At 44.0% G+C, this 25,278-nt stretch overlaps 1 protein-coding gene across 2 annotated transcripts in view; it reads right to left on the minus strand.

Moving 5' to 3' along the window:
* Positions 1-25,278, minus strand: part of ATP6V1C1 (ATPase H+ transporting V1 subunit C1) — a 354,471-nt gene that overhangs the window by 113,719 nt on the left and 215,474 nt on the right. For both annotated transcript variants that reach the window (XM_085605130.1, XM_085605131.1), the window contains exon 8: positions 9,306-9,374. In XM_085605130.1, the coding sequence (XP_085461256.1) occupies positions 9,306-9,374 (69 nt within the window). The remainder of the gene's footprint in view (positions 1-9,305; positions 9,375-25,278) is intronic.

The raw sequence follows: 25,278 nt of genomic DNA on the forward strand, positions 1-25,278 counted from the left end.
GGAAAGAGGAAGAAATACGAGGAGACATGAAAACATTTCTCCTCATGACGCCTGCTGTGGGGAGGTGTAAGGTTTTGGCACTGCCCCAGGTTTGCATGGTTTGGTAAATCTGGGGCAGATGGGTGTTGCGGGAATACACACCGCAATTCCCATGGAACTCCTACTTGACAGAGTAAGGCAAGGCAGCATCTTGCGCTGCTTTGTCTTACTCCATATGTATGAGGGCACTCATAGCCATGCAGGGTAACTTTGCGTCGCCTCATAGATACGATTGCGACGCTGGTGCTGCCGGAGCTTTTAAAAAAAAAAATGACGCTCCAGAGGCTCAAGCCTCTCATAAATCAGCCCAAAATATTGTGCTAGTGTTTTAGGTCTTTCACCATCAGGTAGCTACATATAAAATAATGGGTAGCTTAAATGAAAAATACATTTCAAAAAGTTGTTAATCAGTAGAAAAAGCACTGTAGTACATTAGGAAACCTCTATTAGTTAATGCACTGCAGAGGTCTGTGTGTAACCAGAGAGACACAGAATTTTGGGGCAGATTTACAAGCCCTGAGCACCTCCTTGCGCCGCCGTTGCGTCATTTTTTTTGATGCAACAGTGGAGGAAACAATTCAGCCAATTTACAATGTGACGCATCTAGGGAGATGCTTCACGTTGTAAAGCCCTGCATCACATTATACCTGTACCAGGTACAATGTATGCAGGCTAGGTGTTCCCACACAAAAAGCTATGTAGAACTAATGCCGTGAAATTTACAACATTTCACTGTGTCACTCTACGCCTTCACTGCTTCAAAATCCCTACGCCTGCTCAGGCCAGGCATAAGGAATGACACAGGGCTTTTTGTGTGAGACTCACCTATCTGTTGTGGCGCATTGCGAGAGTTGCATCACTTTCATTAGCAATTCCAGCGGTGTCACTTTTGTGCCAACAGATGTGTCAGTATGTCTAACGCATCTATTAATCCTTGTGCCATGGAGCATTGTATTGCAAATACAGCGCATCCATTGTGGCGCAACAACATTTGGCACTGGCGCAACGAAACGGACGCTTCTATGCAGATGCGTCAGTTCCTTGTAAATCTGCCCCTAAATTTGGTTGGTGCAGTGGGGAATAGTGACTTGTGGATTTTTAGTGCTACAAGGTCACAGCCTGTGACAGAAAGCACTGTGAAAGTGTAAGTCATTATTTTGTTCCCTTCCCAGGACTCCACGGCCCCCCTGGGGGTCGCGCCCCACAGATTGAGGACCACTGGTCTAGCAATAGGGCCTTCATTTTCAGAAGCTACCAGTCAAGCAGAAAACACTGTCCAGCAGAGTCTCTTGTAGTTTTGGGAGTGTATAGTATCAGTAGAGATACTAGAGGTAGGACACCCAGTCAATGCATATCTGCATGGGTATTTCCTTCTAGAGTTTAAATGTGACTGATATTTCATAATGTCCCTTCTTTGATTTGTCAGTACCTCATGGCAAAGTATTCGGAACAGAATCCCATCACTTGCTCTTCGTGTTGTTTGTGCACTTTTACCTGACATTTTCATGGAGCAATATTTGAATAGACGTTACTTCCTAGCCCACGAATGAAATGTTCTCAGTATGCAACTAGTCAATATATAATGGTGTATTCCGATCAGCATCACCCCAATCACAATATTGTTGTGCCTTTCCCAACTGACACGTTCTCAGGAACAGGATGTTTTTTTCTCATGTCCCAGGGTAAACCATGATATACGTACATTTCCCTGGAGAAGTTTACCTTGTGGGCATTAGTGCACTTCAAAATCCACATTGATGAAATATTTCCTGTCCATGCAGCCTGTAGGGCATTTAATTGAACGCCATCAACAATACTGAGGTCACATTACATTGGAGGTGAAGAAATGGGGACATAAGAGAAAACTGAAAGGTATTTACCATTCTCTTTATTACCCTATAACTAGAAATGCGAGTTAATTTGTATTCAAAACTGTTGGACTTGACCCTTCCTGCAGGATCATTTCAAACATTTTGCCTTCACCTTCCTGTTTTCTGAACCTATTTTTGTTGGCCTTTAGGACTTTGCACCCCCCCCCCCCTTTTGTACCACACTTTATCACTAACAGAGTGCGTATGCTCTATCCGTTAAACATGGTGGAATTGGCTTACACCCAATTGGCACATTGAATTTACTTGTAAGTCCCTAGTAAAGTGTTACTTCATGTACTCAGTTGTCTGAAAATCAAATGCTACTATTGGGCCTGTAGCACTGACTTGTGCCACCCACCAAGCGCCGAGATAATCTCACGGGTGACGAGCAGAAATAAACAAACCCACCTTACATTACAAGTAGCCCTTTAAACATGTCTCAAGCCTGCCATTGCAGCCCGTGTGTGACACTGACATTTCAACCTTGCCAAATAAACCTTTTGTCAGGCCTAAACCTTCTTTCTAATACATATAAGTCACCCATAGGATAGGCCCTTAACAGCCCAGAGGAGAGGGTGCAGTGTATTTAAAACATTGGACATGTACTGTGAAGTTTTGTGTGTCCTGGTAGTGAAAAGCTCTTAAATTAGTTTTTCACTACTGCAAGGCCTACCTCTCCTGTAGGATAACATTAGGTAGCCTTAATACATACAACAAGTGCTAGCTTTCAAGTGGAAGCAAGTAGGAATATCAAGTTTGGAGTCTAATGAATTGGCATTTAAAACCCTCTTTAATGGTAAAGTCGGATTTTACGTCACAATTCTGAAAATGCCACTTTTAGAAAGTTGACATTTTCTTGTCCTAACTGTTTGGTGCCTGCAACCTGTTTCCTGGGTCACAGCTCTAGATGTAGCTGGCAGTTGGTCTTTGTATAGTGCTCCAAGACGGTGAAGCAAATGAACATAGGTGTTGGCAGGATGGTTCATCTCTGACATGATGAGGGGGGGGGCAGCTGTCACCTACCACACTTGCACATCAAAAACGCTCTGCGTGCGCACACTCACAAAGGGTTTCACAGCAGTCTATTGTGACATCAAACAGGCTGTTGCCATGGCGGGGATGCATGAAATTCAAAACACCTCTGGGGGGTGGAAACCTCCAGAATCTTCTCCTACTAAAAAGTGGACATCAGATATAAATATTGCACCCTCAGACCCAACTCTTTAGTAAAACTCAGGACCTGTGGAAGACTCAGAAGGACTGCTGTGCTGCTCTGCAAGAAAGACCACTACTCTGTTGCCCTGTTGCCTGAGTGAAGGACGGGACCTCTATCTTGAAACCAGGACCATCAGACTGACTCAAAGGGCTGGTTGGTTGGCCTGCAGATCAGAGCCTCAGCGACAGAAAAGGCTTCAACCCACTGACACACCACAACTGGACTCTGTCTGCTGGGAGTCCTATCCCCCAAGTGGTACCACCCCAGTCCTGGACCCTTGGAAGTGGTCATGAAGGTGCTCTGCCAGGCCAGCTGTGGTCCTGTGAGCAGAACCGACGCAGCACGACGCATCTCTTTGCAGCTTTATCACAAACATTGTAGGGCGACGTAACCCTGACTCCAAACCTCGCTTTGCAGTCTTGCAGCTCCTTAGAACCACTGCTGCGCGACACAACCGCGACATGGGATCTCACAACGACCCGCAAGCCAGGATTCAAGGTACTTTGTTCAGTGGGCCTAACTGGGTCGCTGAATCCAGCTTGCGCTCCATCGTGGTCAGCCTGAACTTGTGACACTGTCCCAGCCCGGCGTGATCAGATAACCACAGTTGGCGCTTTGTGATTGTAGGCACTATTTTTACTTAAATATTTGACATTCATATCTTCGATTTTACTGATTGGATTTTTGTTGTTTAGGTCTCAAATAATGTATTAGATTTTAATCAATTTTTCTAAATTGGTGTGGATTTTTTCTTGGATTGTGTTTTCGCTCTATTACTGTTTGAGGTGCTGCATAAATATTTTACTTATTGCCTCCAAGTTAAGCCTGACTGCTTTGCGCCAATCTACCAGAGGATTGAGCCCAGGTTAATTTGGGGTTTACTTGTGTCTCACCCTGACAGATTGTGTTTGCTACTCGGGTAGGGTTTCACCCCCTCAACTAGGAACCCAACTTCCAACAGAAACAAAACAATAAAACACACTTTACAGAAACATGAGCACAGTGGTGAAAGCAAAACATGGATATGTGACCAACGTGTGCAAAGGGAATAAATGTTCCAAAATAAGAAGTAATTCCATTCCTTGGTCCATAGCTGTTTATGGAAGTCACACATGTGACACTGACAGATGTTCAGTCAAATAAAAGGTGTGTGTTTCTGAGTTAAAGATAAGACAAGCATGAAGTCTCTTATGAGGAGAAGCTCAGCACTGGAACCAGGAAAGTCTAGAAATGCCTGAAACATTTTTTTTTTTACTTGTAGACAGACTCCTCCTCACATTTTCCACACAAATCGAATGTCCAAATTGGCTCTAATTGGAATATGAAGAATCAAAGTTACATGTTCATGTAAAACAAATAGATCAAGAACAACTTAAAAAATGCATGGCTAAATGAAAATGCTCTACACTGAACTTGTTTCTAGACTGATTCCACTGGAAACAGTATCTCACATTTGTAAGCAAGGATAAATATTAAATGATAATATTAAATGTTAAGAGAAACAGTACATGACACCACAAGTGACAAACAGCAAACATTCACATTCTTGCAAAAACATTTTGCAAGTACCATGTATTTGTAAAAATTCAATAGCTGGTGGTTGGTAGAGGCTTTTGGTGAGTGCAGATTTCTCCAAAGTGAGAACATACAAGAATTTAACTTCTGGAAATTGTTAGGAAGAACAATGTTATTTTTACGGTGACTCTGTTATTCTTTGGGTCCACTGGCTAGTTCCCATTATCAACTTAATGGTGCCAGGCTTCCTGTGGAAGGCTGAAAAATGTCTTCAATACCTGGCAATTCAGAGCTCTGATCAACTTTATGTTGAGATGCAACACAGAGTGTAACCCTCTCCCCCTAACCCCCCCAACCCCAAAGTCCTGGACCTAGTGGCTGCTACACATATCTTGCAGGTTACAAAAAAAAAACGTCCTCATTGACTGCGCAGGTAAGTGAGTTGATGTTCTTCACTGATGCCCAGTAGTAAAACCTCAGCCATTTGCTCCTGCACTGTGGTATGGTAGTGAATTTCCTAAGTTCTAGTTGTATAAAGGTTAGCTTATCTGGAATCATGCACTCCAAATGAGCGATAGGCAGGAATGCTGCACTCTCCCTCAAGCAGTGGTCATAAGGTCTTTCATGTAGAGGAGGCAGATGTGGTACTTCTGAAGCAGTTGGATCCCTTCTGATAAGACCTAGTGAGGACTAGTCGGGCCTTAAGAAGCCTAAATATCCTGAGCTGTTCCTGATCTTCTGAAAGGCCCTCCGAATCAGGTGTGGCAGAAGAAAGGGATATAAGAGTGCGCCTGAATAGTCCAAAATTAGGCAACAATGCAAATTCCTCATCCACTCCCAAAGGCCTAGTGCCAATCAGCAGAGATGTGGGGAATAGTTGCCTCCTTGCTTTGGGATTTGAATGTCCCCTGCATGGTGTACAGTTGTGTTCCCATACCTTGAGCATTCAATTGCAAGTATCTGACATTTTGGTTTTAACTTCAGCCTCTCACTAATTTAGTATGTGTGCGCTGAGACCTATGACTTGCCCTTGACATGAGTGTGGTCTGGTCCTGTCCTGTAACATGGAGGGGCGCACCAAGCATGCCCTCATTTGTCTGACAGTGGACAACCACAATTGTCATGAGCATAGCAGGTATAGTGGTGTTGGCAGCGTAACTTGTTTGGCAATACACAGTTGTGGCCAGACCTTTTGATCTGTGTCAGTGGAGTGGAGTCCTACTGCCTCATTCCATGCGGTAGCCCAAATCCTAGTTCATTTTAGGCACGTTTCTCCTCCCAGACCCCCTAACCATAGCTGGGGCTATTCTAGACTGCTACAGGTTGCCTTCCTAAAAAGCTTTGACACCTCCGGTTATAGTGTGCTTTATAGATTATTTTCATTTCATGTGCATGTACGTGGCCATGCACTAGGTGTATAAGTGAGCAAGAGTACTGGAGGCCAATGGTTTTCATTTAAGAAGACCGTGTCCTGTTTTTGTGCACGAGAAGGTGGTGAGGTGGTTTTCACAGATAATGGAAGTGTATTGTTGACCTTTCTGAAGCTGGAGGGAGGAAATCTAGACACTTAAATCGGTAAGACAACGACTTGACTAATTGAGAAATTCAATTAAGTCCTTTTGTGTAGCGAGGGGCTTCTGATTAGCGTTCGAGTACTGCCATTTGGTATATGGTGGGGTTGAAGGGTGGGTCTACAGTCTGTTGTCCACTGTAAGAAGGGTCTTTCAGGTGAGGCCAACCTTATGTCTCTTTCCTGGTCACTGGTCACCAGTGGCTGTTGACAAACAGGTGAAGAAAGCTCACACCTCTCTGTGACTCCATTATAGGTTCTCCAAACTGGAGACTTCTGCTGTGAGGATCATTACTCTACACAATGGCTATGTTTGGAGAACAGCCTAGAGAGAACTGATGAAAAGAGAACTGACCCATCTATTTCTGAGAAGTGACAGAGATTTCACATCCCATTTCTACTTAGACTGTATTAAAGTGGGAATTACTGACCCACTTCCAGTTCCAAAATATTTTTTACCAAGAAAGGGAGTGTTCTGCTGTCAACCAGAGCTGGTATCTATCTGACAGCCAGTTTCCCAGAGACGAGGTTATATCGGCTGGAATCTTGGCTTGCTGGAATGAGTGGATCCTCTGACCTGCAGCGACTACCCGAACGGCCCCTGCAGCTCTGTTCCAAAGATTGTGTCTAGGGTGGGGTTACGACGCTGTATTGACTTGTGCTGAGGCTGACCTTTTACCTAAGAAACACACCACAGAAATTGTTTCATCAACCAGAGAACTGCATCATCGTCTGAGTTCTGAATGCCTACAAAGACTCAGGGCGGGGACTCCCGGTGTGTATGCCACAGGTCTTGCATCTCCTCTCAGAAAAGGGATGCGTGCTGTGTGTCCCTGTTAGCCACTCTTATAGGACGAAACAGCCACTTCTTTGGTGAGAACTAAGAAACATGGACAGTTTTAAAATAACTGAGCACACAAACTCCTATAGCCTATTGTGTGTAGTATGACGTTTACATGTGTATTAGAGCAATTTTCTTTAGCAAAGTATGGCAAGAGCTTAGACAATCAGTTATTGCACAACCTGGTGACTGTTGAGTGCTGAGTTTACACACCCCACGCTATCTGCCCTGTGAAGCCTGTGACTGTTCATCATCATTACCAATGACAAGCAAGTGCTTAAAGGATTGTACTTGGCCTACTCTGCAGAATCATGGTAGGATGGGGGCAGGACATCAGAGACAAATAATCCCAGCTCCAAGTTTGAATCCCAGTAGCCCCAGTAAGCCCCATTGTCCCCGAACGGGGTCTGGCACTTGCATCAGAGGGATGTGCTATTATCGATATGGATCATCACAGGTCTAGTTTTTAATGCAATACCTTAATGTCCGACAGTTTAACAAAGAAGAACTGATCTGACTTGTGCCACAAGTACAGTTCCCCACAACGTCCCTTGTCCCCATACACTGTGAAGAGTTAGAATTGACGGCGAGCAGAAGATACGATTAGTCATCATATGTTGTGAGTATGTGCCCAACTCTGCAAGAATGGAACTGGGGCAGGAATGACTAGAAAGGGCTTGGACTGGTCATAAAGCTACTGGTCCAGTTATTCTGCCAGATGGATCTGCAGGGAATCCATGTAGAGCTTAGCACAGGTTACCACTCTGATTCAGGATGCCTTTATTTCCAGAAGACTCTGCAACCATTGAAAGGGCGTTCATCTGTATTACTGCATATCTGCTCACAAGTATAATGTAATAAAAAGGGTAGTTAAGCACACAAAATATAGGTGGATATAGGATCGCAAACCAGCAGAAAAGTATTTGCATACACAGTGATATGCTGTGATATACAAAGCAAGCCTTTGAATCAAACTAAAACCTGCTTGCTACAGTGGTGAGCGTAACTGCCTTTTGTGCACCGAAGCTAAAGCATCCATGTGAAAATATCGATTCTTCAGATCACGTCAAGAGTACAATAATACAAATAATATTGAAAGAAGAATTTGAAATTGGGCAAAATGCCAAATGAAGGGAGCAGCATTACTGCTTTTTATAATATCTTAAAGATAAAATCCTGAACGTCTCAATCACTGGCGAGAAATCACTAAAGATATTTAGTATTGAGGGAAGCATCGAAGAAATTAAGGTAGGACACATGCTCTCCACAATTAATATGATTAACAATAACAGTAAAGTTTACTTGACTTTCTATAATATCCCATGTGATTGTAGAGAAAAGAGAGAAAGGAAAAGAGTAAGAAAATGGACGATTCAATTTTGGTGTGGAAAGTCAGTAAAATGGCATTGTACCTAATCCTATTTAGTTGTATGGCTAATGTAAGTTTAGATATGACACTTGAGCTGATCACGTCTTTCTGTATGTCCCCAGTACTAGATGTATGGAATGTGGTTGATGAACAAAAGCCTGATTAGCTGTTTTCACTGGATAAAAATATCTAGGAACTGAAAGATGAACTGTTTAACGCTGGGCCTATAATTAACAGACAAGGTCTTTAATCATTTTTTAATATCTATTATTTTCCTGGGACTGAGGAGAGAACCAAATAGTGTTGTATCATGAAAATTAGGAAACACTTCATTATCCAGGCAAATTAGTTCTGGAAAAATGCATATGGTACAATGAGGGTTATGAACAAACACAAAGACCTCCCAAGGCAGGATGTATTTATTTTATTAAAACTGTATGTATTGCATAACAGATGTACAATTTACTAATCTCCAATCAAAAAGCAAATAACAAGTACTTTACTATAATAATTCTCCTGTAGAGATCAGAGATACACCAACGGATGGTGGCATGGTAAATGTGTGGAAAAAACTACTTAGAAGTTTAGGAGTTAGGATTAATAAGATACAATAAAACTACGGGAGAAGTTCAAAACAATAATGCAGGGCAAATTATGTATGCGAACAGGATTTTGAAAATTAGTCCCCCAAATCCACCTACTTAGTAGATAACACCACCAAGATAGTGTACACAGCGCACACCTCCATTCTTTTTAAATGGGATTTCAAATGAAAATCAAACCACAAGGACAAGATGGAGCAGTGCATTGTTTTCTTCTACAGCATGCACCACTGTCCTTTTATAGTTCAGTATGGAAAACCGTAATACAAAACCGTAACTTACTTGCTGGACCGTGGGACCACCATCTCAGAAAGTGTTTCATATTGTTTAACCCATTCTGGATAGGTTTGCCTGGGGAAATAAAATGTCACACCTACAATAGCTGTCAACAACAATTAAAATGATTCACAATTTTTAATGTAACATTTTATTATCAAGACAAATACACAGAATCAGATCAGCAAAGCAGTTTATTGATTTGGAGTCAACTGTTTCATCTTGATTCAGATACATCTATCTTTCACAAAAAGGAGGTGCCCATATGGAAATGCTACTGCTGCCCTGGAAGTGAACCAAAGGCAGAGTTTCCCCAGCAGTAAGTGACCTAGAGCCAGAATCACAGAGAGCGGTTTAGAAAGTCGGACATTTGCTCGCCCAGGACTACTCCTAAATTGGTGAAAACTTCCACATTTCTTGGAATTATTAAAGAATTTCAGGATTACAACTAGACAGCTGTTACATTCACAGTTACTCAGAAGGTCTCACATGCATTAACATTCACACAGTGAATATTTAGCATGTCTAAATTTTTGCATAAGTAAAAGTATTGCATACGTGCATGTGCTTAGTTAAAAACGTTATGCCACGAGGAAATATTGTCTTCCAAGGAGTAAATCTCATCTACTCCTCTGCCAATTTTGGGGACGCTCTCTCCAATTTTACCCTATGTAAAAAAAAATTCTTCTGCTGTTCGTCACAGACCTGAATAAGTCTGTTTTCTGGGAGAGAAACTACCTGCTAACAGTTTATGATAAATACCCCAAGTGGTATGTTTGTTGGTGTTGACCACACTGGCAGATGTCCCTATCCAAAAACTGTGACAACCCACCCATGAGAAGATTGAATTAAACTTATAGTAAGTCTATTTTAGCGTCATTTTAAATGTCAGTACAACTACTTATGAAGACAAAATCTGATCTTTTTTATCACTAACCTGGTTTTGTCATAGAAAACGCTGCTATGTGCACATTTAGGTCGCAATACAATGAAGAATTAGCTTTGGAAATCGGGTATCTAATCAAGGTGTATCTCAGGATCACAACACAGTCCACTTGTTTACCTTGAAACTCCTAGAAGCTTGTCTAATTCGTAAAAGTTCCACAAGCTACACAATAAGATGCAAGAACAAATTTAAGACTGATTAAATGCTTTATCTGTCATTAACGTTTGGAGAGAAAGATGAAAGTAAATATGTCAGGAAGCAACAATAATATTTTATCATACTCACTTTCAGACAAATCGAGTCAATGCAGTGGTCTGGAATAGGTTCCAACCATTACTCTGTTTAGGGTAAAAAGTCCCTAGCAAGGCACTGTACCATTCTCCTTCCAATTTCTTAAGTGACATACCCTGTATATTTCTTGCACAGGAGAGACTCATTCTGAGTCTGGCAATTAGATAATTTTGCTCAACAGTGCAAAACACAACTCGGCTGGAGACTGGGCTCATTCTATAATAGTAGACCTTTCAATATGGGGTGATGGATTGTACTGGATAGTGACCAGCTAGACCCTCTTAATGGTCTGTGTGGAGCACAGTGTGTAAGAGCGCTTGAGCCAAATGTTTTGCCTTTATTTAGCTCGGGTGGGGTGGCTAGGCTTCTTCGCTAATTATTTTGTTTGTTTTGAAGTATTGTTATGGGGGTGTGGCATATTGAAGTAAATACTGCCGTATTCATAGTTCCATGGTTAATCAAAAACCAGGCACAAACAGGGCGTGGGCCTTTTTAGATCTCACCTACAAAGCGCATGCGATGTGATGCAAGACATATTGTTTACAATTCAGTGGGATTACCCACAGCATACCATTAGTTTTCGTTGTCACTAATTTGCAATTTTTCGATTGCTTAGATCAGGAAGACTTCCCTTCCTCGTGTTAGCTCATCCCTGGAGCATGGACCAAATACAAGTGTTCTTTCGGATCTTTGTTCTTCCTTGACATTTTGAAACACACTATTAATTTTATTTTGTAATCGTTTTAGTATTATTGCCGGATGTGCAATGTGCTTTCCCGCTTTTAAAGAAAGGCATTAAGCTTCTTATTTGTGTTGCTTTCAGCCTATCTGCCATCTCTATTGATGAATGAGAACAGTCCCGGGCACACGTAGTGGGGATATCACAATGTTGTGGAAGTCTTGTACAACTTACAATTGTAGTGGTCGACACCAGTTTGAAGTTGAAAAGTTATTTAATGAGGCAACGACCGTATTAAGACAAACAACCAGCCGACACGTGTTTCGTCACTAGGAATGGTCCTGTGACTCTTCAGGGCTTTGAACCAGTGATAATTCCTACCCGCGGTTTCCAGACGGCTCCAGTGTCTTCCGCACGCCTTCCTACTTCACGGCAGGCGCACCCGCCTTCCTGTATGTTTTTGCCTCGTGGATCGCCACAGCTACTCCCCTCTCAGGCTCCCCGCCACCCGCCGCCATCTGGCGCTCGAACCTTCCCCTCCAGCAGACACTGGGCGTAAGCTTACTCAGCTCCTGGGAGCACACGCATCCACCCGCAGCCGGGCGCACCCGCCTCGGCACTTCTCATCGCTTTTAAGGCCTCCGGCCCATCACACGCCCGCAGTCTGTACTACCCACCCGCATCTTCACATGACGCAGCTCTTATACCGTGCCTACTGCCGACCCAGAGCACCATCTCATCTTCTCTTCTACTACATAAATTCCACCGCACACCCCAGACCGGGTTGGAATTATCACCAGTTAAAAGCCCTGAAGAATCACAGGACCATTCCTAGTGACGAAACACGTGTCGGCTGGTTGTTTGTCTCAATACGGTCGTTGCCTCATTAAATAAGTTTTCAACTTCAAACTGGTGTCAACCACTACAATTGTAATTTGTACAAGACTTCCACAACATTGTGATATCCCCACTACGTGTGCCCGGGACTGTTCTCATTGTTCAGTGTGGATCTTTTGATTAATACAATCCCGGGGGTTATTGGGTAATTCCCCCGACCTGGCAGCACCGTACCCACACAAGGCCATAGAAAACACCATGTGCATTAGTCTGAGACCCAGCTTTCCTGACTTCACTAAAAACCCTACCCCTAGGCATCTCTATTGATGCTTTACTTGCTTACACCCACAATTGTACTACTACTCTATGCCACTCCACTGTACATCACACTACTTTACCCTAAACCACTTTACTCTATGCTACTCCAGTACAGTATACACCACTCTTCCCTACACCACACTGCTAACTTTTAGCTAACCTGAACAGCAACCAAGCTGCTATACAACACGGCTAAAAGACATTGGCAAGGACAATAGGTCTCACATAGGTGAGACCTATTGGCTTTGCCAGTTCTTATTCATATTTCAGGTAAGGCCAAATTTGTGCTCAACATGGGGGTTTTGCCCTTGCATATTCCTATAGGTATTTATTATCTTATGTGCATAAATGTGTGTGTGCAAAAGGAGTCTGAACTGTGAAACTCTGAATCAAATAAAACTGTCAGAGTAATACAATGATCATGGGTGAACAGTATTTCAGAGGGTGGCTTTAACAAGTGAATCTTTTCTGTGATCTTGGATATGCCGAAAGGTTTGACTGCTAGACTACTCTACCCTAAAGGAACCAGGTGCCTAAAGGAGGTAACCTGGCCAGCTAACTGGAGCGCAATAGTACTGGTCCAAGGATATGATTGTTGAAAAACAGTAGCCACATAAGATATGTCTAGTAATCTGCTTTGATTAAGTAATGCATCTTTCCTGCCTTTGCTCCCTGCCTGATGCTCTTACAGTATGATGTCATGTGGAATGTGAGGAATGTTTGTACTGATGGAAGGGCAGTTGGAGAAGATGGGCCGAGTAGCCAGGAGGCTGCTCCTGGTGGGGCTTATATTGAGATTTACACTGGAACTTACTAAGATGTAACTGAAGAATAAACTACAACTACAAGAGCTTGTCTACGAGACTTCATTAATTTCTACATCTGTGACGATTTAAAAGGAAAAGAACTTACGCGTAGAGAAAAGAAGGCTACTGGGACTTAAGGTACTAATATTACTAAAGATATTGAACTATTTAAGCTGTCTGGCACCCGCCCCACCAGTGACCCCGCTAACGGTCGTCCTTAAAAAATAAAAAAATAAAAAAATTCAATTTGCCAGATCCACCTGTGTGTGAGACTGTAAAGAGTAACTGAAGTCATGTTTTGAAAGTATGATCATCTGAAAATATGCTGTGTAAAAAGTAATTAAGGCAACAACGAAGTGAGTGTTAAACCGATGTTGAAGGCTATGACCATTATTGTGCCACTGTGTTGAGTGCTGACCCTTGAAATGTGGTGTCGGGGGAAAGCATCGAGCCCCGGTGTGAAGTGGTTAAGCACAGAGCACTCTGAAGTTGTGAACTTGTGAAACGCTGTGAAGTGGTTGTGTCAACTTGAAAGTGAAGAAAACTGCAGTCAGCGCCAATTGAAAGTGTCAACTGTGAGGCGTGAGACTGTGAGAAGCAACGTCAGGCAGTGTCACCATTGTGATTCATAGGTTCTCTGACTCACTGTCGAGATCTTCAACAAAGTCTCGAGTCAAAACATTGTTCCTCAATTCGTGCTCGAGATTACTCAGTGTCTTAGACAAGTGAACTGTTTATTTCCTTGCCCTGGTGCAGTGTCGCTAAACAGTCACAAGATGGTGATGTTATACTGGTTCTATATTTTCAAAAGGACATTCCTTGTAATATGGAGTTTTCACTAGACCCCATAGACTAGTCCAATACATTGTTCACACTTGGATTAAAACGGAGGACACCCTGTAATAAAGCCTTTCAGCAAATCCAAAGTCACCTTTAAGGCATCCATTCAATTGACTGCAAACCAAAAAGCTGTTCTCCAAAAAATATTAATAAAATAAAAAAGAAGAAAAACACCCATTGTGTTTTGCTTTTGTTTCCTAAACTTTGCTTCCTGTGCAACCTGGAGATCACTCAGTGAAGAAAAACAGGTGTCAATCGGATCATAAGCGAACTGGCGAAAGGTTGAAATCAACCATTAAGAATTCCAGGCCATGAAGAAATGGAACCTTTCAGCAAGTTAGAGTATCAAGATACCAGCTTATCACATCTTCCAGGTCTTGAATGTAGATATACGCTACAAACCATCACATGGTTAATCCTCAAAATATGTCTCCGGTAGTCCGTTTTTACAATAAGTAAAATTTATTCATTCCAGAGACTCACCCCTCAGAAAATTGCTTGTTATTAGTGATATCAAATCATCCCTACCTTTAAAAAAATTGACATCTTCAGCCAGCTAACCAGACAAGGTCTAAGTGCCAGATTTTCATGAGGTATATTGTGTCAAAACTGATCAACATTACAAATCAGAGTTCCCATATGAATAACCACACCAGCAACCGTTCTTGCAGGGGTGTGCTGGCTGCAGGAATTTAAATGAGTTTGTTCACCAAGATGATTTAGAAAGCCACATACCCACCCACAACTCTCATTACCATTTAATACTAATCAGGTTTGCATTTAGGCTCTTCTACGGACATTGCTTACCTTCTTGAAGCAGGAATGTTTAGAATTAAATAGAAAGATATAGTTGCGTTATTAGCGAAGTGGAAGTAAGAAAATTAGTTACTTACCTGTAGATTGTCATGCTTGAATCATTGAGTGGGAGTCCCACAGTACCATAATAAAATAGTACATAACGTTACAATAGGCTATAATCACAATCAACATTCACTTTAATAGCCTATCCATCTCATTTAAAAGGAGCCAGACTTCAGCTAATCAGGCACCCTCTCGAATACACCCAAAACAGAGGCTGAGTCCCTCAAATTTTCAAGCACTATTGGGAACATAAATCCCCTAGTAATGGGGGGAGACTCTAAGGGGAGGTGGGTGGGTCACATGTGAATCTTTGGAAGATACCAATACTGGAGAACTGCAGTTACAGGTAACTAATTTTCTTTAATGAATCTTTATAAAGATTTACATGCTTGAATCAGATAACAAGTAGTTACAGTATTTGTAAAAAAACTATGTTAATAGTCCCAACAGCGGATGTCGGGCGTGAACATTTATACAGAAATAGCTGTATGTGCACAAACAGATGACCATATACAATAATCTGTATAAATATAAAAGCAAACACATGTACTCACCAGAGGCTCACCTTATTGAAATCAGTGTCTAAGCACTGCCTATCCAACAGCCACATCAAAGCGCTGAGCCAATTCCAGGCAATAATGCTGCATGAACGTATGCACATTCTTCCATGTCACAGAACGACATCTACTCCAGCAAAAAAAGGGCGTAGAGGTAGAGACTGCTCTAAAAGAGTGCGCCTTGATCTTTGCCGTTAATGGTCTGCCAGCTTTGGAATGACAGAATTGGATAGCGGTAGAGACCCACTGAGCAATGGCGGCCTTTGTGCCTGGTGAACCTTTAGGAGTATACCCATATACTATCAACAGTTGATCAGTTTTCCTGATCTGCTCTGTGCGATGCAAATAGAACTTCCAACATCTTTTGATGTCTAATGTATGTAGGGAACTTTTCGCTGGTGACTGGAAAGAAAGTTTGTTGCATCACTGGTTCATGTAGATCAAAATCTTGGGGACACATTTGAGATCGGTTCAGAAAATCACCGAATGGTCTGTAAAACGGAGGAAAGGTCCCTTAGTTGTAAATGCCTGTACTTCGCTCACCCTTCTACCTGATGTTAATGCCAGTTGTAGTGCGACTTACTATTACAGGAACTTGAGGTCCACTTTGTGTGTATTGGTTCAATGGACACTTCCTGAGTTGCGATAATACGAAATTCAGCTGCCACGCAGATGCAGCAGCCCTTATTTGAGGAAAACCCCAAACAGTCCTTTGATGAATTTTTTAATGATCCTGTTTGACCACAAGGAGAGAGAACTGGAAGAGAGTATATAGGAATCAGGCTCTTTATATGGCTGTCCAAAATGTGACACAGAGAGCAGGCAAACCCCAGAGGAATTACAGAGGCACAAATGACCCCAAGTGCTCTCTTTTGTTGTAGTGTGGGCGAGCAGTTAGACATATCAGAGGGTAGTGTTATCATTTATTACACCCTCAAAGGCAGTAAATGAGATACACTCTTCAGACACCAATTTATAAAAATAACACATACTTTTATATAAATTTAGATACCAAGATCAGAATTGGGTAAGTACAGGTGCAATTTCTGGATTGGTAATGTTATCCTATGGAGGAAAACATGTATTGCATTCGGGCACTTGTTAGCAACTTAGAGGACTGTTCTTCTTGACTTGCGGTGAGTATGGGGTAAGGTCCAAGGCCACACCAATAGGTCACCTCGGGAGACTCTGGCGTGTCCGGGTGCAGAGGTGTGCCTGGGCATTGGGTGTCCCATTCACTTAAATGGGAGAACGGTCCGGTTACAAAGAGCTGCAAGCGGGGACTGGGGCACCAGTCCAGGGTAACCTACAGGGGACTCAACCCCTGAGATCCACGGGCACACAGTGACATCCTTGGTCCATTTCTCTTCGGGCTGTGGGGCTCGGGTGCGGTGGTGTCTTTTGGTGTCGGATCCAGTGCTGGAGTTTCCAGCGGTTGGAGAGGTTCTGCAGAAACAGGCTGCAGGCGGCAAATGGAAGTCCAGTCTGGGCAACCCCAAGCGTGGGCTTAGCTCTTGTGAGTCTGGGGACCACGTTGGCACCATCACCCCCCTTGGACTCGGGCTCTGAAGTGTGGCTGCATAGGCACTTTGAGGAGTCATGTGGTGGCAGTCACAGACTCACTCTTGGTCTTTGTTGCTGCTGCAGAAGGGTAAACAGGATAGCTGGGCCACTCTCGATGTAGGTCTCATTGTCCCTGAAGTCCCTCAATGTGCAGGTTGTTCTTCCTTTGCGCTTGGTGTCCGGTCAGGGCATAACAAGCCTTGGCTGCTGCAAGGGGTCCAGTATTCCAGGGATTGGTACTGTGCGGCTCCAGTCAGTCCTGGTCCCCACATTTGGAAGTAGGATAGATTTGAACTGTAGGAGCACTGCTACCTCTTCCTGGGTGGCTGCTGCGTCAGTAGACTCCGTAGGTGGTAGGTCGGTGTACCGGGTCTTGCTTCTTTGGTGCTTGAGGCTTCAGGGGAGTATCTCCTCTACACCAAGGGAGTTCCTTTGCCAATTTGCGAAGCCCTAGCAGCCCTCCAGCTTTCTTGGGGTCTGACCAGCAGCAGAATGAATCACTTATTCCACGAAGGTCGGGTGCAGCAGATAGGCAGGTGGAGTTGACGCCAAGTCAGTCATGCTCCTTGGTTCTTGATCAGCAGTGTTCTTCCACTCCTTTTCTGTTCAACAAAATCTGAAGATCTGGTATCAGGAGTGCCCCTAAATACTCACTTTAAGGGCGTTTAGGGGAGTGAGGGGTAGTAGCCAACGGGCTAATTACCCCCAGGGTCACTACACCCCCTAGATGACCACTTCCTGTGGGGAGTGAGTATCACCCTGTGGAGGTTGGCTTCCTCTCCTGTGAGAGAAGCCAGAATCGCATATCAAAGGCAGTGGCTTCTTTGAAGCACGAATGCCTTTGAATGCTAATCAGCAGGTTACACTGTGGAAGGGGTGTGAACACCCTCCACACAAGCAGGCTTTGTTTCTGACCGCCTGAAAGCGGAGGCCCTCACCCTTGGGGATCAGAAACTGGTCTCTGGTGGCAGGCTGGACTGAACCAGTCAGCTAGCACACTAGAGGGTTTCAGGGGGTACCGCTAATGTACCCCTCTGGGTGTATGTGTTAATCAATCCATTACTGTAATCAGTGTGGATTTATTAATACGAGGTGTATGATACCAAACAACATACATTTCAGTGAAGCCATTATGTAGCTGGGGAACTCGTTTTCACCAGTGTCAATCACATGCTTTTAAAATGGCTTCACTTATCACTTGCAATATCTAGTAATAGAACTAGACATCACAGGGGCATATCTGCTCTTGCAGATATGTCCTTACATAAAATATAATACACCCTGCAATAGGGCTCAAAGGCCTGCTGTAGGGGTGACTTGCATATATACGATGCAGTGACTTTGGCATGAGACAGGAGTGTGAATTCATAGAATTCATGAGCCATGTGCATTAGTGGAGAGAAGTCGGGTCTGGATGAAGGACCTAGCCTCGTCAAAAGTGTCCTGGATGGTTTAAGATGAATGTGGCGCGTTTGACAACCTGGAGCAGCTCTGTGAACCAATGCTGTCTGGGCTATCTGGGGTCTATCAGGATTAGACAACAGCCCTTGCTGATCATTTTTGGAATAAGGTATCAGGGGAAAATTGTATGTATAGATCCCGGACCATCTGATCGAAAATGCATTGCCAAATTTTCGGTTTTCTTTTGTGGCAAAGCTATTTAGCACTAGCTTGCCCCAGAAGGAGAAGATCTTGTTTAGCTCAGAGGAGTCCAGTTCCCATTTGTGGCATCTGGTCAGTGTTCTGCTTAGCGCGACAGCTAAGAGATTTCTTGTCTCTGGAACATGGTCTGCCCTATGTACTACCCTGTGATTCATAAGCCAGCTCTAAATTTCCGTAATTTCCCTTGAAAGGTCTAGCGTTCTTGTGCCCCCTTACTTGTTTACATAATGCATGCAGGTCGTAACACTGACAAACCTGTTATCCGTGGTAGGAAAGCTTGGAGACTGAGAAAGATTGCTTTGAGCTTCAGTCTAGTGATATGCATCGTCCTTTGGACTGGAGACCATTCCCCCCCGGATCTGCAGGCCTTTTAGTTGACCGACCCAGCCCTCTAAGGAGGCTTCCGTGGTAAGTAGAAAATCAGGTATTTGAGGCAGGAATGTGAGACCCTCAGAAAGATGGCTGGTTTGTGACCACCAGGTTAGAGCACCTGTCATGCCTGGAGTGATCTTCACTAGATGGTCGAATGATCCCTCCGTCTGCATCCATTGCTTGTCTAGTTCCTTGTATAGAGGTCTAATTTGTAGGTGGGAGCAAGGGACTAGATTTAGCGCCGAGGACATCATCCCTAGGAACAATTTGACCAGACGCACAGAAATTGACTTTTTTGCCAGCAGTTTGAGTGCTAATACTTGAGTCTTCGTTGTCTGTCTTGAGATAAAGAAATTATCCTTCTTGATGGAAAAGTTGATGATTTTTGGTGGGCGACAGTGAGAACTAAGTTGCTGAACAATGTTAGGCAAGATTCCGTGGCTTTCGATGCTTGACTGGCTGTTGGTGCCTTTTTAAGCCAGTTGTCAATGTATGAGAATACCCAATAACCGTCTTTCTTCAGAGAAGCTGCTACAGGGGCCATTCATTTCGTGAAGATGCGAGAAGCTGATTTGAAGCCGAATGGAGGGCTTTGAACTGGGAGTGGGTGCCGACTACAATGAATCTTAGAAACTTATGATGTTTGGGATCTATGGAAATATGAAAATACGCTTCCTGTAAACCCTGGGTGTGTAGTCTCCGTGGTTGAGGACATGCAGGATGTCTGGAGGGGTGACTATGTGAAAGGATTGTTTTCGTAGAAATTTGTTTAATTTTCGAAGTTCCAAAACGGGTCACCATTCCCCTGATTTCCGTTTTTATGAGGAAAAAACAGCAGATGAAACCCATTCCCTTTTGGGAGTGGGGAACTTTGCTCAACATGGTGAGGGATTTCTTCTGGAGTAAGTGAAGACATGGTGGGTGCACTCCCTTTGATGGAGTGGTTGGCGGCCGCTTGATAAACCTCAGGTTATGACCATTGTTGACAAGGTCTAATGCCCATCTGTCTGATGGTATTTGCCACCATTGGTGGGAGAAGTTGGACATTTTTGCACCCACAGATTGCATAGGTTTTGGTGTAACAAGCACTTGAGAGGGGTCACTGTTTCCTATTGGTGTCTTTACCCTGGTTGTTCTGTTTCCACCTCTGTCCTTGTTTGTCATAAGTGGCTGCAGGTGGTGGTCAAAGCAACTTCAGGTGGAGGTCGATGCGGCGGCAGGTGGCGGTCGATGCAGCGGCAGGTGGCGGTCGATGCAGCGGCAGGTGGCGGTCGATGCAGCGGCAGGTGGCGATCGATGCAGCGGCAGGTGGCGGTCGATGCAGCGGCAGGTGGATGCGGCTGCAGGTGGATGCGGCTGCAGGTGGATGCGGCTGCAGGTGGATGCGGCTGCAGGTGGATGCGGCTGCAGGTGGATGCGGCTGCAGATGGATGCGGCTGCAGATGGATGCGGCTGCAGGTGGCGGTGGATGCGGCTGCAGGTGGCGGTGGATGCGGCTGCAGGTGGCGGTGGATGCGGCTGCAGGTGGCGGTCCCACTGATTTTGCAGTGTCTGTATTTGCATTGATGGCTTGTAAAGCATCTTCCATATGTTTTCCAAAGAGGGCTTTGCCATCATAGGACATATCCAGGATTTTTCACTTAACCTCAGGCCAGAAAGTTGCTGCTTTTAGACAACCTTTTCGCCTTAAAACAGCGGCCCCTGCAAGCTGCCGAAAGCCCGTTGAGGCTATAGCCATAGTGCAATCAATTTTCTCAGAGAATGTTTTCCCCTCCATCAGAATTCGTTTTGCCTCCGATCTTCTAACCTCTGGCACTAGGTCTGAGTGCATCAATGTCGGACCACATCTACCAATCATAACGACCGTAGATGGCCAGGATATTGGCAGCACAAACTGTAAGGGGGGGATGTAGCCTAACGGTAGGGAAGTCAATCTCAAATCTGGGGAACTGGGTTTGAGTCACAGCACTGATTTTGGGTTTGTACGAAGAGCCACCACTCTATCTTTATCAAGTTGAAAGAAGGGTTCTTCTAAGGTTAATGCCTGCAGCTCACCAACATGCCTTAATGAAGTGATAGTAATTAGAAAGGCAACTTTCCATGAAATAAATTGTGTAAAGGTTCAAAAGGTGGACCCATAAACCTTGTGAGAACAATGTTAAGGTTCCAGACAGGTGCAGGTGGAACCCTACATGGTGTTATTCTTTTAAGTCCTTCCATAAAGGCTTGAACTAGTGGAACTTTGAATTGGGATAAACATGTAAGTGAATAGATGTATAGGCAAGGCCTGCACGTTGTAGATGCAAAAGAGAACAAGGAAAATACTACTTATCCAGTGTGCATCTTTTCTTGGCATGTAGAGCGGTAGAATCTCATTCTTTGCATAAGATTGCCATCTAGTGTTGGGTCCAGATGTTTGCACTGGTTTTTCTGGAAGAAGTTTTCTCTAGTCACGAGATAGGGGACTCCTCCCTTAGGTGATAGTGCACATGGTCATCGAGTCCATCTTCAGATTGTTTTCCGCAGAGGGTGAGAGAATGGAGTAGTAGTAAAGATTAGAGATGTCCATGCGGCTACAGGTACCCGGGGAGGTGGGTTGGCGAGTGAGGTTCTACAGCTCTACATGCCATGAAAAGATGCATACTGAGTAAGTAGCATTTTCCGTTCGAGGCATGTGAGCTGTAGATCACATGCTTTGCATAGGCGATACAGCAGACTCTCCAAAGCGGTGGCTATCCTGTAACTGTTGGGGTTGTCTGAAATAACGTTTTAAGTACTGCTTGACCCACATTAGCTTGTTGTCTTGCTAACACATCTAGACAATAGTGTTTGGTGAATGTGTGTGGTGTGGACCATGTTGCAGCTTTGCAGATATCAGTAATGGGGATATTCCCCAAGAAAGCCATAGTAGCCCCTAACTTGCGAGTGGAATGTGCTCTAGGGGGTACTGTAAGAGTCCTTTTGGCTTTTCGATAACAAATCTGAATACACTTGACAATCTACCTTGCAATTCCCGATTTGGAGATAGGATTGCCTTTGTGAGGTGATACAAAAGCTACAAAGAGTTGTTTGGTATTACGAAATGACTTTGTTCTTTCAGTGTAATACAAAAGAGCTCTTCTGACACCTAAAGTATGTAAAGCTTGTTCTGCAACAGAGTCAGGTTGAGGGAAGAAAACAGGTAATTCAACAGACTGATTGATGTGAAATGCAGGAGCAACCTTAGGTAGCAATTTAGGGTTGGTACGAAGAACCACTTTATCCTTATGTAACTGGAAGAAGGGTTCTTCTATGGTTAGTGCCTATAGTTCATCCACTCTCCTTAATGAAGTGATTGCAATGAGGAAAGCTGTTTTCCAAGTAAGGTACTGTAGTTCACATTTCACATGGGTTCAAATGGCGGACCCATTAGCCTTGTGAGGACTATGTTATAATTCCATACTGGGGCAGGTGGAAGTCTTGGTGGTATCACTCTTTATAGCCCTTCCATAAATGCTTTGATGACAGGCACTCGAAATAGTGATAAATGTTGCCTATTTTGAAGGTAAGCTGCTAGGGCAGCAAGATGCAGTTTGATGGATGTATAGGCCAATGTTGACTACTGCAAATGCAAAAGGTAGCACATTATGTTCTGTATGGAAGCATCAAGAGGGTTAATGTGATTGTTATTGCAATAGATAACAAAACGCTTCCATTTGGCTGCTAGCAGGCCTTTGTGGTAGGTTTTCTGGCGGAAGGTTGAGATACCAAACTCTATGACTTCAGGAGCCAGATGGCAAGGTTCAGCTGTTTGGGATCTGGCTGTTTGATTTCTCCATTGCTTGGTGTGAGGACATTGGGAGTTAAATGTAATTTTTAATGTGGTACCAGAAAGAGAGTTCCAACAGGGTTCTGAACCAGGGTTGACGTGCCCATATTGAAGCCACTAGTATTAGCGTGAGGGATGTTTGCCTGAGTTTCCGAACCACTGATGGAATGAGTGGGTGGGGCGGAAAAGTGTAGGCAAATATCCCTGACCAGTTCATCCATAGAGCATTGCCTCTGGAGAACGGGGGTGGATACCTGGAGGCGAAGCTTTGGCATTTTGTGTTTTCGGGTGTTGCGAACAGGTCTATCTGAGGGACTCCCCAAGCTTAGAAGTATGGGTGTAGAAGTTGAGGGTGAAGTTCCCACTCGTGTATTTGATACCTCGGCCTGCTGAGGAGGTCTGCAATCTGATTGTTGACTCCTGGGATTGTTGTGCTTTTATGGTGACTTGTATTGCACCGAATAAAGCTGATTTTGATTGATTGATTGATTGACTCCTGGGAGGTATTCCACTAGGAGATACATGTTGTGGTGAATAGCTCACTTCCAAATGTCCTGGGCTAAATGGGACAGTTGGAGAGAGTGTTTCCCCCCCCCCCCCCCTGTTTTTGTATGTAATACATAGCTGTCATGTTGTTGGTTTGGACTAACACAGCTTTGCCAGATAGGTGTTCTTGAAAGGCTTTGAGAGCCAGAAAGATTGCCATGAGCTCTAAATGATTGATGTGGAGCATCTTTTGGTGCAGGCTCCACAGCCCTTGCACTGTATGTTGCTGAAGATGAGCTCCCCAGCCAGTAAGGGATGCGTCCGCTGTTAACACTGTCTGTGGAATCGGCTCTATGAATGGCCGCCCTTTTGATAGGTTTTGTGGGTTCCACCACTGCAGAGAGCGATGAGTACGGCCACTTACCAACACTAGATTGGTTAATAGACCTTGAGACTGGTTCCACTGACTGGAAGTGGACGCATGGACGACTGGAAGTGGACGCATGTGTAACCTGGCGTGGGAAACGATCATGATGCAAGATGCCATCATTCCCAGCAGTTGCATAAACACTCGAGCCGGAAGTGACTGAGTGGGTTGAAATTTGAGAACCAGCGCCTGAATGTTTAGAATTCTGTCTGCATTGGGATACGCTAGAGCCTTCTGAGTATATAGAGTGGCTCCTAGGTAATCCTGAACGTTGTTTGGCTGAAGATGTGATTTTAGCACATTGACTGATAACCCTAGCTGTTGAAGCAGCTGAATGGTTACTGAAGTGTGTTTGAGACATTGCTGATATGTGTTGGCTATGATGAACCAGTCGTCCAGATAGGGAAAAACATGTATGCTTTGTCTTCTGAGATACGCAGCTACGACCGCCAGACATTATGTGAAGACTCTGGGGGCAGTGGTGACTCCGAACGGGAGCACTTTGAATTGGTAGTGTTGACCTGCTACCACAAACCTGAGAAATTTGCGATGAGCTGGATGGATTGGGATATGAAAGTGGGTGTCCTTTAAATCTAGAGTAGAAAGAAAATCGCCCTTTTGCAGAAGAGGTAGTATTTGTTGCAGTGTTACCATGTGGAAGTGGTCTGACCGTATGTAAAGGTTGAGTTCTCTGAGATCCAATAAGGGTCTGAGAGAGCCGTCCTTTTTTGGAATTAGAAAGTAAAAGGAGTACACCCCCGACCCCTTATGTTGAAGTGGTACGGGCTCTATGGCTTGTTTTATTAGCAGTGATTGTACTTCCTGTTTGAGAAGGTCTAAGTGATCCGGTGGAAGCCTGTGCGATTTTGGGGGAATGTTTGGAGGAGTGTTGATGAACTCCAGGCAGTAACCAGAATGGATCATTTGAATAACCCATTTGTCTGTTGTTATTGACTACCACTTTGTTAGAAATTGTGACAGTCTTCACCCCACAGGTGTTAAGTGGTCAGGGGGAACTATGGGCAAGTCACTGTTTTGTATTGGATGGCGAGGTAGGTGTATTGGAACCTCTACCTCTGCCCTTGCCGTTGTTTCCACTGTAATTGCCTTGATAGAAACCTTTGGAACCTGAGGGTGGATTATTTCCCTTGTAGGTGGAAGCAGTGTCTGAGGAAGTAGTTTTAGATCCTGCTCGATAAAATGAGCGACGAAAGGAACCACGCCCTTGTGGGGACAGAAGTGCTCCCATGGATTTAGCCACTTCAGTATCATTCTTTATTTTGTCCAATGAAGTGTCTACTACCGGCCCAAAAAGGTGTTCCTTGTCAAAGGGTACGTTCAGTATGGAAATTTGAACCTCCAGTTTAAACCCCAATATGCGCAGCCAGGCGTGTCTTCTTAAAAGAATACTGGTATTTACCTGCCTCTCACGAACCAGGTCTTGCGCTTTTGATTTGTGTTCTTGAGTGAGAAACTGGATGAGTTGCTCCATTTCATCCCAGTGTGCTTGGTCATAGCGTCCTAGC

The sequence above is a fragment of the Triturus cristatus genome, chromosome 5_1 (assembly GCF_964204655.1).
Source record: "Triturus cristatus chromosome 5_1, aTriCri1.1, whole genome shotgun sequence".
Classification (NCBI taxonomy): domain Eukaryota; kingdom Metazoa; phylum Chordata; class Amphibia; order Caudata; family Salamandridae; genus Triturus; species Triturus cristatus.